This window comes from Stegastes partitus, unplaced genomic scaffold (assembly GCF_000690725.1).
Source record: "Stegastes partitus isolate 25-593 unplaced genomic scaffold, Stegastes_partitus-1.0.2 Scaffold1304, whole genome shotgun sequence".
Classification (NCBI taxonomy): Eukaryota; Metazoa; Chordata; class Actinopteri; family Pomacentridae; genus Stegastes; species Stegastes partitus.
The window spans coordinates 150669-164655 of record NW_007579035.1 but is presented as its reverse complement, the minus strand read 5'-3'; the positions used below and the strand labels follow the sequence as shown (position 1 = coordinate 164655).

At 51.5% G+C, this 13987-nt stretch overlaps 2 protein-coding genes across 3 annotated transcripts in view; both read left to right on the top strand.

Moving 5' to 3' along the window:
- The first annotated feature begins 43 nt into the window (after positions 1 to 43).
- The window catches only part of LOC103369563 (cullin-9), a 28199-nt gene continuing 14255 nt past the window's right edge, over positions 44 to 13987 (top strand). The window contains exons 1-13 of one of the 2 annotated variants that reach the window (XM_008298311.1): positions 44 to 735; positions 3328 to 3482; positions 3903 to 4505; positions 5993 to 6134; positions 6614 to 6804; positions 7260 to 7446; positions 7525 to 7749; positions 8455 to 8653; positions 9939 to 10140; positions 10212 to 10402; positions 10484 to 10674; positions 10859 to 11007; positions 11771 to 11859. In XM_008298311.1, coding sequence (XP_008296533.1) covers positions 45 to 735; positions 3328 to 3482; positions 3903 to 4505; positions 5993 to 6134; positions 6614 to 6804; positions 7260 to 7446; positions 7525 to 7749; positions 8455 to 8653; positions 9939 to 10140; positions 10212 to 10402; positions 10484 to 10674; positions 10859 to 11007; positions 11771 to 11859 — 3215 coding nt within the window. In that variant the 5' untranslated portion in view covers position 44. Of the gene's footprint in view, positions 736 to 3327; positions 3483 to 3902; positions 4506 to 5992; positions 6135 to 6613; positions 6805 to 7259; positions 7447 to 7524; positions 7750 to 8454; positions 8654 to 9938; positions 10141 to 10211; positions 10403 to 10477; positions 10675 to 10858; positions 11008 to 11770; positions 11860 to 13987 lie in introns of both variants that reach the window. The other variant, XM_008298310.1, reaches the window with a different exon arrangement.
- LOC103369567 (cullin-7) overlaps positions 12010 to 13987 on the top strand; it is a 4510-nt gene continuing 2532 nt past the window's right edge. The window contains exons 1-7 of the mRNA XM_008298315.1: positions 12010 to 12036; positions 12134 to 12361; positions 12823 to 12913; positions 12986 to 13157; positions 13366 to 13471; positions 13560 to 13655; positions 13729 to 13904. Coding sequence (XP_008296537.1) covers positions 12010 to 12036; positions 12134 to 12361; positions 12823 to 12913; positions 12986 to 13157; positions 13366 to 13471; positions 13560 to 13655; positions 13729 to 13904 — 896 coding nt within the window. The remainder of the gene's footprint in view (positions 12037 to 12133; positions 12362 to 12822; positions 12914 to 12985; positions 13158 to 13365; positions 13472 to 13559; positions 13656 to 13728; positions 13905 to 13987) is intronic.

Below are 13987 nucleotides of genomic sequence, written 5' to 3'. Positions count from 1 at the left end.
TGGTGTCTCCTCCTCATGTCCACTTCTCTGTCTCCATAGCAACCATGGTTGGCGAGCGCCGCAATGGGAACCTGCTGGTCCAGCTCGGCCCGCGGCTGCAGGCCTATCCTGAGGAGCTGATTCGCCAGCGAAGAACCCACGACGGCCAGACGGAGTACCTGATTCGCTGGTGCCTCGTCACCATCGACGATGGTTCCAGCTCGGGGGGCGGAGCCAGCGAGGGGGCCGGGACGGGCGGAGGCGGCTCGGGTGTGGGTGGGTCGGGTGGCTCTTCTTCTGGAGAAACCAAACCGGAGAACATCCTGATGTGGATGTCAACGGAGGACGTGTATGCCAACTGCCCCACCCTGCTGGGCAAGAGGAAGACAGACTCGCAGCGCCCCCTACAGCCGCAGGAGATGCAGCGCGGCGGCGAGGCGGCCGACGGAGGCCAGAGCGCCGCCGAGTTCCCGGCCGACGTTACGTTCGACGAGGTGGAGTTGTCGGACATGAAGGAAGACGTGAAGAACCTGGTGTGTCGCGCCAGGAAGCAGATGGCCAAGAAGAGCGACTTCTCCATCAACATCATGCACACCATCCACGTGCTGAGCGCCTACGCCAGCATCGGCTCGCTGGTCGGCGTCTTCAAGGAGACCGGCGCCCTCAACCTGCTCATGGAGCTGCTGTGCAACAAGGAGACGCAGACGAGGCGCAGCGCCGGCAAGATGCTACGGGCGCTCGCATCGCACGACGCAGGTAAACTTCATCACACTCGAGTAGCGCAGCCAATAGCACGAGTCCTGCCCTCTGATTGGACGAATTCAGGCTGAAGCACAGACTGCAGCTCTGATCAGTGTATTGATCTACAATTGGTCTGTAAATCAAAAATGAAGGTCAGAATGCTGCTCAACCTTGACCTGACTCAGCTTTAATCAGAACTCCAAGTGTGACTGAGTGAAGGTTTCCTCACAGTCTACGTCCACGCCATGTAAACAGACTTGGACCGTCCAGAGAGCTGGACTGACGTCATGTCTCCGTACAGCGTCGGAGCGGTTCTACTGCGACTCGTCACACTCTGAGTGCAGCTCACGCTTCAGACCAACGCTTCAGTGAATGTTTTCTGGTTTCGTTCCTCTTCCGACAGAACGAGATGTTTGTTGTCACCTTTGCTACATTTCTCAATTTTCAGACAATTTAGAGACCAAACAGCTGATCGCCTCGGAGGACAGGTGTGTACAGGTGTGTGTGTGTGTGTGTAGGTGTAGGTGTGTGTGTGTGTGTGTGTAGGTGTGTGTGTAGGTGTGTGCCAGGTGGGTCCCGGTGGCGCTGTGGGCCGACAGGTATCTCCAGAACATGCTGCTGCAGACTGAGCTGCCCTGGTCGGTTCTCTTGTTGTGCGTCCGTTGAACTGAAGCGTCTCTTTGGTGCAGTTTGTGCAACAGAGGAAGCAAATGAGCAGAGTCATGGACCGATGCAGGCCCGTCGCCTGTCGGCGCGTGTGGTCATTCAGCTGCTTCCTGCGTGAACAGACGTTTCTTTGAGTTTCCACCTGAACGACTGTTTCTGTTTTCTGATGGTACAAACCTCAACTTTAACTCTACATCTGATGCAACTGAAGTAAAGGCCGACAAAGCTGCAGCACATTTACTGACAGCAGCACCGGAGGCAGCGCTCTGAAACAGTCCTGAGCTGAAGGTGGAGCTGCGAGAAACGCAGAGCGCCACCTGCAGGAGCAGCTGCTCAGCTGCACTAAGCAGGAGTCAACGTGTCGACTTGCTGTGCAGCTGTGAGCGCATGAAGCCGCTCTGAGGTGCCTTTAAGTCACTGTGAGATCAGAGAAAAGCCTCTGAGCTGCTGGAACCTCACAGCGTCAGCGTTCAGCCGTCCTCAGAGACCTTTCACATGTAATCGTGAATCAATATTAAAACAGCAGTAGAGTCGTGTAAACTGTCATTTGAAGGGTTAAAGTCATCGACAGCCACGTCCGCGTCATGAACAGGTCTGACAGTCGAGTGAACCGCTGCTGCATCATGACATGCTGCTCTCTGTCTGTGGGTTCAGAACAAGACATTTGTCCTCTTGGACTTTAGAAAACACTGATGCACATATTCCACCTTTTTTTTTTTTTTTGACGCTTTATAGACCAAACAGCTGATCGATTCATCAAGTGTGGAGACTTGAGCTGCTGATCAGGAGGTGGACGAAGAGCTGAGTGGTTGTCCAGTAAAGTCACAAAATAGAGTTTATCAAGAAGTCCAAGATGACAGATGTTTTGTTTTGTCCAAAAGTCTTTAGTTTACTGTCACAGAGGAGGAATGAAACTGGAAACACCACATTTAAGAAGCTACAATCACAGAATTTAGGTTGTTTTTGTTCAATCAGCTAATTAATTGTTGCTGGGCGAATTAACAGACATCAGGTTGACGTGCTGACGCTGCTTCGATGTTCATCTGTCTTCAATAGCAGATCTCTGCCGTCCAATCACACAACACTTCTCTGATCAGCTGACTTCTGATTGGTCCAAACATTTTCAAAACACCTCCCTGTTAGTGGTTTTACAGAAGAGATGACTGGAGCTCTCAGAAACCAGACAGAGTGAGTGCTCTCTGCTGGATCTTATCAGTGTTTCCTTCCTGCCGCCCCGGTGACTCATGGGAAAAACTCCCAGCAGCTCCCTGCCCAGTTTCTCCACATGTGACCAAAACCAGCTCAGAGCAGCAGAACAGATTCTTCATTTAACTGGAGAAAAGTTTCAGCTTCAAGCACGCCAAACTTCTGACTGTAGAGCAGTGGTTCTCACACTTCTTCTGTCCGCCCCCCTCAGAGGACCCCCCTCGCCTTTAAAAGTCATGAGATGAGCCAGTTTCAATCTACTGAAATTAAACATCACGAGCAGTCAAACGGCTAACCCAGCTGCCGTCAGTCCTCCGGCTCGTGTGTGTTAATTTTTAAGAAAATGTATTAATCCATTATTGTTATGATGACACTCAGGATAAATCGATCAGTGGTTTGGTCTCAAAAATGGTGAAAAATGTGGATCAGAGTTTCCTCAAATGTCTTGTTTTGTCTGAAGAGCTTCAGTTTGCTGTCACAGAGGAAAGAAACCAGAAGAGATTCACTGAAGAAGCTGAGATCCGAGAGTTCAGACTGTTGTAATGAAACAATGACGCAACAGATGGAGTTTCATTTATGTGGTGACACCTAATTGATCAGTTGCTGCAGCTTTCGTTGTGAGGAGTGTTTCTGATGTTTGATAGACTGAATGTTTGTGACAGATGCTGCAGCTGTTGCAGGTGCCACACCTGTTGCAGGTGCGGCAGCTGTTGACGTTGTCCCGGTTCCCTGCAGGCAGCCGGGCCTACGTGTTGCTGTCTCTCAGTCAGCAGGACGGCATCGAGCAACACATGGACTTTGATAATCGCTACACTCTGCTGGAGCTGTTCGCTGAAACCACGTCTTCAGAGGAGCATGGCATCTCCTTCGAAGGGATTCACCTGCCTCAGGTAACCAGGTTGCAGATGTACAGGTGTGAACATTAAGTGTTCTGTTGGTGGAACCTTGGAGTAAAGGTGGATAAATGTAGGAGGGTAGATGTAGAGTCAGAGGGTAGGATGTTCTGAGGCTCCAGCAGATGGAGAAAACCTGTGTTCTCTCCATGATGTCAGTAAATGTACCATAGATCAGCTGTAGTACCTGGTTGTTCCACCAGGTGGAGCCTCTTACTGTTTAATCCTGTAGAGACCAGAGGAGGCGTCACTCAGACTACAGTTCATGTTGGCAACAGAGAGCATTGTCATGGTTCCTGTTGCTAGCTAAACTCCCACAGAGACTAATGTGGAGGTTAAAGACCTCCAACCAAATGATGCCTCCATCCAGCAGGGGGTGCTGCTGCTCCCAGAGTTAACCTTCACCTGTCTGTCCAGATCCCTGGGAAGCTGCTGTTCTCTCTGGTGAAGCGTTACCTGTGCGTTACGTCTCTGATGGACAAACTCAACACGGCGGGGGTGGAGTCAAGCTCTGACAGACAGGATGCCAGCCCCTCCCCCGCCTCCTCCAGCACCGCCCACCAGGCCGAGCACCTGCGTGTCCAGCGGGAGTTCGACTTCACCATGGCGATGGCCAACCTGATCTCGGAGCTGGTCCGAGTGATGGGCTGGGACCGGAATCGCCAGCCGCCTGATGGCTCCGCCCACCACTCAGCAGGAGGCGGAGTCTGCGGAGAGGAGCAGGAGGAGGTGTCCCGGCCCGTCCTTAGGTCTATCTTCCAGCCTCGGTTCTGCGCCTCACCCGCCGCTCTCACCGTTAGCTCTGCTGTCGCGGCGCCGGTTGCCACGCCACCAAAGAAGAAGACAGGAAACGGATTTAAGACACGGTCGGACTTCGCCAGCCGCTCAGCCTATGTGGAGTACGTCCAGGACAACCTGAAGAGCGGCATGATGGTCCGCATGCTGGAGGACTATGAAGAGGTGACTACCGGAGACGAGGGCGAGTTCCGCTACAGCAACGATGGATCTCCACCTGTACAGGTGAGGAAACTCTTTACTGGTTTCACTGGTCCCCCGCAGGTAAACTACAGGTTAACATTAAAGTGCCGATGTTTAACTCCGCTGTAATGGAAGCAGCAGGACAGAGCTGCAGCAAACACAGTCTGTTGAATTAATCAATAACTGTTCTGATTGATCAGTTTGAGATCGCAGCTTTTAAATGTGAAAATTATCGAGTTTCTGTCCTCTGTGTGAGAGGAAAACAGGATCTCAAAACTTTAAAACACGATTATGTTAGAAAATTATATTAACGCAGAGTGGATCCGGTCTATAGATGGTTCTGGTAGGTTCTGGAGGTAAAACGGTCCTTCCATTGTCTAGAACTGGTTCTGACCAACCACCATCACACATGCTGATATGAGCCTGGAACGTTTACCCAGAATGCACTTTGTAAAGTTTCCTCTGGTGACTGATCAGAACCAGAACCACATCCAGGGTACCAGTGATTGTTTCTATGACTCTGTGTCATAAACATTAAACTGGTACCACTATGATCCATCCCATAATACTGATGCTACCAGCTGCTGACAGAGGACATGAACAGAACCAGGTCCAGTGTTCAGACTGGGACACCTGGATGGATGTAGAACTGATCTGGTGTCAGGTTCTAGCAGAACCCAGATGTGTTCTTCCTCCTAAATGTCATGTGTCTATCTGCTGTACTGATGAAGTTCTGAGGCTCAGAAATGATGGAAAAAGTCCATTAAAGTGATCAATCTGGACCCTCCTCTGTGGACTTGAAGGACCTGGACCTCTGGAACATTCACAGTCTGAAGGTAGAACTCTGGTCAGTAGATAAAGGTGCTGCAGAACCAGAACCAGATGTTCTGAGGTTTGGTTTATTGTTCGTTGACTGAACCGTACTTTACAAATAGTTTGATGAGTTTTTGAAGCAGAGCTTCTGAAGAATTGGCAGAATCCTCTCTGAACTGGTTTTGTGCAGCTCGTCCTTGTTGTGTGTTGTTTTGTCCAGAGACATGCTGAGCTTACCTGGTGCCTCTAACCTGTCTGTAGGTGAGAGTCTCTGATGGCCTGGTTACCTGTCCAGGTAAACCTGCCTCCAGTCAGCTGGGACAGACTCCAGCATAAAGTGGTGCTTAGATCATGGATGGACGGTTTTACGTCAGAACTGAGCAGCAGACCTTCAGCTCTGTGAAGTTGTTTCTGTCTGTTGGTGTTTCGTCCATTAGACAGTCGTACCGATTGTTGATCAGCCTCCTGGGAGGACTGTCTGGTACCGCCAGTCTAACAGCAGCTCTGACCATCGTCTGGTTCCACAAATCTGTACTTATAAGCTGCTCATAATTCAGATACAAACATGAGTTTGCTGAAAGTGAAACCAACTGCAGACACCAGTAAGCACACAGCAGGGGGCGCTGCTGCACAGCACTCGTGTTAAAGTAGCTCCTGCAGGTGTGTCTGAACATGTGTACTGGGAATCAGGATCCAACGGGCTCTGCTGTGTTCAGGTCTACTGGAACTCCCTGTCCAGGACCTACTGGGTCCACTGGCACATGGTGGAGATCCTGGGCAGCGGCAGCAGCAGCCAGGCCGAGAAGGAGACGCAGGAGAAGGCCTCGTCGCTGACTGAGACGCTCAAACTCACCGCAGGTAGGAGCCAATCACAGAGCAGCAGCTGCCTGTGGGGGGTGCTGCAGAGCACCAACAGCACTGAAATGAAGTTCTCACTGAGTCCTGCTCAGTGTCATCTGGCTTTCTGATGAGAATTTACAAAAAAACACTCGTGTGAAAGTGAAAACAGATTTTTATGACTAATGTCAATAACTGAAGATGTAAATCAGTGGTTCCATCAGTGTTCTCCTCCTGCAGCCAGTGTTCAGTAGATGAACCTTCAGGTCCATCACTGATCATCTGGACGCTGCAGTTTCACCTCCTTCTTCTGATAAAACTGTTGAGGCTCTGTCAGGTTCCACTGGGGTCAGAGTGAACAGAACCCTCATCCCAGACTGTGTTTGTTGCTGATGTACCTGCACACACTTGCATCTGTTCCTTCTGTCACCTGCTGTGTGTCTAACTGTCGTCTTTAACTGTTAAGTCCTTCCTCCATTCACGCTGAGGTGTCTTATCAGTGAGCCAGACGTTCTTCTCGAAGCCTCCCGGTGGACTCTACTCGCTGCCTTACCTGTCCGAGGGCCAGCACGTGGAGCCGGCGGCGCTGAGCAGAGCCGAGTGGTGGGAGATCCTCTTCTTCATCAAGAAACTGGAGCTGAAGCAGCAGCAAGAGGTCAACAGCATCCTGCTGCAGAACCTGGACGACCAGGTAGGAGGTTCTGAACCAGCTGAGGGTTCTGCTCAGGAAGGACTTTACTGTCTTACAGCAAGGTGGAAGCTGGTTGTGAAGCTCTGGTGCATTGTGTTGTGCAGCAGACACACTGGACTGGGCCAGAGTTCTGGTTCACAGTCAGAAATGTGTTTTCTATTTTATTCTTTATTCAGAGTCAGTTTGGATCTGAAGCCGGTTCAGATCTTCTGCTGGCTGCTGATAATTGTACTCTGCTCTCAACATGTTGCCGTCCTAAATGAAGGGCTGCAGGTGTACACGAGTTGTGTCGCAGCACTTCCCGTCTGACATCCCATAAATATGAACAGTAGAAATAAACTGGATGTTGTCTAGTTAGCATGTAGCTCCATGTTTCAGGGAGAGCTGGTTCGTGGCCTCAGATCTGAGCCGTGTTTCGTGCCTCTGATCCCTCTTCTGTCCTTCCTCTGTCTCAGGAGGCAGAGCTTGATGACTCGTCTCTGATTGGTCTGTCTGTCCCCGGCGACGTGGCGAAGAAGCTCCTTCACTACCTGAAGCAGAAGCTGCCATCTTCATGCCTCAGCGACCTGCTCTGCTCTCACTCCTTCGTCAAGCATTACCTGAGGAGAGGAGGAGGCAGCCTGGAGGACGAGGAGCTGCTGGGTGAGACAGACTCCGCCTCCTCGCCGTCCTACTTTTCTGTCCTCGCCGCCTCATGTCTCACTGTGTTTTGTCCTGCAGCTGAAGGCTCTCTTGGTCCAACCGGCATGGCGGGAGCCGGAGCTCCGAGCTTCTCCTCAGTGTCTTCAGCCTCCACGTCCTCATCTTCAGCGATGGGCTCCGTCTCCAAGAAGGCTAAGAAGGAGCTTCCGTCCGATTCGGGCTGCGGCAGCTCGGAGACGGACAGCGAGCTGCCGACGGAGGACGACAGCAAATACCCCGACGACCTGGAGGACAAGATGAAAGGTGGGAGAAGCCGACGCTCCAAAGAGCATCTTGTGATGATAAAGCTGCTGACGGAGCTGAAGACACACGACACTCACAGAAAAGCAGAAAGCGTTTAGTCTGAAGTAGACATGAATAGAGTTCTGGCTGCTCCAAATACCAGGAACCGAGTGGAGTCAGAAGTGTTCAGGAAGAAACTAAAAATGGTGAAAACACAAGCAGGCGGCACCACAGGGGGGCGCCGTCAGGTCGGGGTTTGTGAAGCAGCCTTAAGGGCTTTTCAGCCTCCATCACATTTACATGAACCAACATTCAAAATGAAAAATTAGCTAAAAAATAAATAAGTGTGGCGCCGCTACAGCTCACCTGGTTACACTGGTGACCCGTGTACTGGGCTGTAGTCCCCGACACAGCGGTCCGTCCTTCCCCCAGTCTTCTCCCCACTCTCCTGTCTGTCTCTCTACTGTCAAATAAAGGCAAAAAGGCCAAATAAATAAAATTACATTTTAGAGAAAGCATCTAAAATCAGCAAACTGCTCCTGAACAGAATCCACATTTAGCTTCAGAACCGCGTTTCTATCTGCAAACATTTAGGATGACGAGACGCCGAAGACCAAGAAAATATAGTAAATAATAAATGTGATCAATAAATGTGATAGAAAATAAAAGCAATAAACAACAGCGTGCGACTTCCTCATAGCAGCGGGTCTCTTCTGTGTCTTGCAGTGTTCAACAACCCACGGGTTCAGGGCAAGAAGACGGTTCTGGAGAAGCTGGGTGAGGTGGTGGACATCCTGAAGAAGGCGGGCTCTGGCTCGGACCAGAACCAGCAGCTGGCCGCCGTCCTCTTCATCACCAGGCTGCTGGAGGAGAAAGGAGCTCAGGAGAAGAACTCCATGAGGAGCGACTCGGCCCAGACCATACGGTGAGGAACGGGTCCAGGAAATACACCGAGCCGGGACAGAATACGACTCAGTAAACACAGTCCGTCAGTTCTGCAAAAAAGTGCCTCCCAAAGGAGAAATAAGACCAAATTTATCCACCAAGTTTAAACATCTGTCTGGTTCTGGTGTCACACAGGCGTCATAGACGTTATCGACCAGCTCCATTCAGATCTGTGGATATTCATCGCCTGCTAACTCTTCTTTCTAGGGTCCCATACATCAGTGTACATGTAGTGTTACTGGAACTACTGGGATGCAGACTGCACATCCCAGTGGTTCCAGTTGGTCTTAAACAGGTCATTAACCTCCTCAGAGTCTCTGTCATGGTGCTGTTGATCCCACAGTGCCCTCTGCTGGCTGGGAAGTAGAAGGACAGGAACGCTTCTGTTATTTTACAAACATGTAAAAACCAGATTCCTCATCTATCATCAGTGTGTATCAAAGCTTCTGCATCCTGAATGTGTGTCCGTGTTGATCAGACGGGGGTCGTACGTACATCAGCCATCAGTGGTGGTAGATCCCAGGTGTTCTTCACCTGCCTGCTCGCTGCCTTCAGTTCACCACATACGGCAACAACACGCCTCTTTATGAAGCAAGTGGAGATTTATTTTCCTCATCTCATCGTCATCGTGGCAAAAAGGGCGACAAAGAGGAACTTTTCTGAACCTGAGATCGAGCTGCTGGTCAGGTTGAAGCAAACCAGAGAGTTTTGCTGATGACCACCACAGGTACTCCTGCTGGTCAGAGGACAGATCGCCGGCAGAAATTTAAAAGTGGTTTGATGTATCTCCACCAACGGGCTCCTCTGTCCTCTGGTTCTGATCCATGCTACATCTATTCATTGATCCAGTAGGATGGATTCTCCTCTCTGCTCTGTGGAAACTCTGGCTGCAGTTCACCTGAAACTCTCTGAATGTTTCCTGTTGGTCACAGCTGGGTCAGAACCAGGAGGAGGAAGGTTCTGGTTCTACAGGGTCAGAACCAGTAGGAGGAAGGTTGTGGTTCTACAGGGTCTGGTTAAAACAAACACTTTCTTTGTGTAGAATGAAGTGTTTCAGATCAGAGATTTGTTGTTTCTGACAGAACCAGGTCCCAGTAGATGAAACACCATCTAACAGTTAAGTTCTGCTCGTCGCTGTGGTTCCACAGCTCCTGATGAACAGAACCATGTTGATGTATTCGAGCAGCTGCTGGGTCCGTTTTGGGGCTAAATTCAGTACTTCCGGCTGGTTGACGTTGTGCTGACTGCTGTGTGTTTCTCTGCAGGGACAAAGTTCTGAAGCTGCTGGTGGAGCTGCTCGGCTCGTCCTCCAGAGACGTGGTGGTGAGCACGCTCAGACTGACCCACGTGCTCATGCTCAAGTACGAGTGGAGGGTTTCCTTCGCCACCGAGGGCGGAGTCAAAGCCGTGCTGTCCTGCATGCAGGAGTTCTCGTCCGTGGCACACGTGCAGCAGCTGGCGCTGGCGGTGAGAAACGCTCCGCCCACGTTCCCCCGCCACCTCCTGGCAGGTTCTGACCATGTTTCTCTCCCTGCCAGACCCTGAAGGTCATCACCGGCGCCAGCAAGCACGACCTGCGCAGCGTGGGCAGCAGCCCGCCGCTGTCCGAGTCCGGCACCCAGATGATGCTGGAGATCTTCGCCAGCATCGGCTCGGCCACGCCGGAGGGCTCCCGAGGCCTGCTGGCCGCCATCCCCGCCGCCATCGAGCTCATGCTGAAGACCAAGGGGTGAGCTGATCATTGGTTATTGATCACAGAGGCTGCGACCTGTCAGTGCTTATTGATCATTGGTTGTGTGTGCAGCTGCAGGCTGTCGGTGCGTAACGGGCTGCTGGTCATCATCATGCTCATCTCCAACCACAAGAGCCTGGCCGAGCAGCTGGTGGCCTGCGACGTCACTGCCGTCCTGAAGAAGTGTCTGACGCTGTCCAGAGCCGAGACCATGCTGGCCATCATCGCCCTCAACCACATCTCCATGGTGCACAAGCTGGACAGCAAAGGTTGGAGCACAGCACGAGCGTTACAGGAAACACGCTGTTCTAACTTAAAACTAACGTTGGTATGAAAAGGTAATGTTAGCATAATAGCTCCTCATGTTAACAGAGTGTGTGTGTGTGTGTGTGTCTCTCTCTCTCTCTCTCTCTCTCTCTCTCTCTCTCTCTCTGTGTGTGTGTGTGAGAGCAGAGTGTCGTGAGCAGCTGGACTTCAAGGACACTGAGCTGCAGATGTTAGTCGTCAGTCTGAAGGAACTGACGTCCACCAAAGAAGTGATCCAGACTCTGGAGCAGCTTCTGTGTGACGAAGCTCTGCAGCTGGAGGAGGAACGCAACCAGGTAGCGACACACAAACTCAGACCTCCAGAACCTCTTCAGAACATCTGGTTCTGATTCTGCAGAACCTTTATCTACTGACCAGAGTTCTACCTTCAGACTGTGAATGTTCCAGAGGTCCAGGTCCGTGAAGTCCACAGAGGAGGGTCCAGATTGATCACTTTAATGGACTTTTTCCATCATTTCTGAGCCTCAGAACTTCATCAGAACAGCAGATAGACACATGACATTTAGGAGGAAGAACACATCTGGGTTCTGCTAGAACCTGACACCAGATCAGTTCTACATCCATCCAGGTGTCTCAGTCTGAATACTGGACCTGGTTCTGTTCATGTCCTCTGTCAGCAGCTGGTAGCATCAGTATTATGGGATATCTCATAGTTTTAGCTGTTAGTAAATGATTCTCCTCAGAGTGGATCCTGTCCACAGATGGTTCTGGTTCTGGAGCTAAAACGGTCCTTCCATTGTCTAGAACTGGTTCTGACCAACCACCACCACCTATGCTGATATGAGCCTGGAAAGTTTACCCAGAATGCACTTTGTAAAGTTTCCTCTGGTGACTGATCAGAACCAGAACCACATCCAGGGTACCAGTGATTGTTTTTATGACTCTATGTCATAGACATTAGACTGGTACCACTATGATCCATCCCATAATACTGATGCTACCAGCGGTGTGAAGGTTTGATACTGACCAGTTACATGTACTGATCGGTCCTTCCTGGAATTGGACCAGACTGGTGTTAAAAGCCTGTTACCTGTCCAGGTGACCAGCAGTCGGGACACCTACCAGGACCTGGTGCGTCTGATGGAGCAGCATCGGGCCGACCGGGCCGCCCAGCTCTCCATCCTCAGGTACTGACCCGCCTCACGGTCACACTGCGTCTGTTGTAAGGCCTCGTCTGATTGGCCGTTTGCTCCCACAGGATCCTCAACAAGTTCCTGGACAACTATCAGGAGGACGTGCTGCCGTGGCACGAGAGCATCGAGCCCTGCCTGTCCTCCATGACGGCCTTCATCAGCGACAGAGAGGTGAGCTCGCCGCCGCCGCTGCTGCTGCGCCGCTGCTGCTGCGCCGCTGCTGCGCCGCTGCTGCTGCGTCGTGTAACCTGCTGTGATGCCCTCACAGGTGGTGCAGCTGTTCATCCGCTTCCTGTACCGGCTGGCGTCGCTGAACAAGGACTACGCCGTGGTGATGTGTCGGCTCGGCACCAAGGAGGCTCTGGTGAAGGCTCTGGACAAACACAGCACCAACCTTCTGCTGGTCACTGAGCTCAGAGACCTCATCACAGACTGTGAGAAGTACGCCAGCCTCTACAAGAAGATGACCACCAGTGTCCTGGCCGGCTGCATCCAGGTAACAGAAAGGGGGCGGAGCCAGGTGCAGATATTTCACCGTCAGTCTGATGTTACATGACGAGGACGCAGAAGGGTCAGTCTGAGTCGGATCAGACGGCAGCTCTGCTAGAATGTCCAGAAACCGTGTGGTCCAGCTTCACCACATCAGGTTCTGCTGATGTTGGAGCCTCAACGCGGATCAGAGTCTGTTCTGGATCAGTTACAAATAATCTGAATAGTTTGATTTACAGATATTTGTCAGATGTTTGTCACTACTTTCAGGGTTTTTAATTGGTGTTTTGGATGTTTCAAACAGTTTGGATACTTCTTTGTTGAATTTGCCAGCTGAGCTTGTTCCAGAGCAGCGTGTAGGTTCTGTAGATCCGTCCGGCCTCCATGTTCCTGTCAGAATCACTGATCGTACGTTTCAGCTCCTGGATCTTGTAGAAACAGGAACTTGACCTGCTCTCTTCCTGTCAGATGGTGTTGGGTCAGATCGAGGAGCACCGCCGCAGCCATCAGCCAATCAACATCCCCTTCTTTGACGTGTTCCTCAGGAACCTGTGCCAAGGTGAGTCTGGGTCCAGCTGGGTTCTGCTCTGACACCTGAACATGTCTGAATGCTAACACGAGGCTGCTTTAGGATCCAGTGTGGAGCTGAAGGAGGATAAATGCTGGGAGAAGGTGGAGGTTTCGTCCAATCACCATCGAGCTAACAAACTGACTGACAAGAACCCCAAAACCTACTGGGAGTCCAACGGCTGCACCGGGTCGCACTTCATCAACATCTACATGCACAAAGGTGTCGTCATCAGGTACTCAAAGCCGCCGTGATGGGATTTGTGGGGATTGAGCTGTTGTAGTGATGAAACAAGTTCTGTCACATGATCCTGCTCTTAGCCCCGCCCACACCGAGTGTGATTGGTTTAGAGACACACAGTGAAGACAGCTTCAGAGTGTGACCTCTGAACAGACTGTCTGAATGAACCCGCTGCAGCTCTGATCCCGTATGTCTCTGCTCAGACAACTTGCCATCCTGGTGGCCAGCGAGGACTCCAGCTACATGCCGGCCCGGATTCTGGTTCTGGGAGGAGACGACCCAACCAACATCAACACTGAGCTGAACACGGTGAGTCTGCGGGGAAGAACCCCATCAGACGTGTTCGTTCTTCACCCAAACCTCGATCCGATCTGTCACCGTGCGTCTGTGTCTGCAGGTGAACGTGACTCCGTCGGCTAGCCGAGTGGTTCTGCTGGAGAACATGACCAGGTTCTGGTCCATCATCCAGATCCGGGTGAAGAGATGCCAGCAGGTCAGATCAGAGTTCTGGTTTTGTCAAGTTCTTGTCATCCTGCAGGTCCTGACCTCCCTACTCTTCATCACAGGGCGGCATCGACACACGAGTCCACGGCTTCGAGGTTCTGGGTCCGAAGCCGACGTTCTGGCCCGTGTTCAAGGAGCAGCTGTGCTGCCGGACCTACCTGTTCTACAGCACCAAGGCCCACACCTGGTGTCAGGAGGTGATGGAGGACAAGACGCAGCTGCTGCAGCTCTTCAACAAGTACGACAGAAATACTACTGATACTGCAGAGATACTACAAATACCTACTGCTAATACTGCAGAGATACTACAAATACCTACTG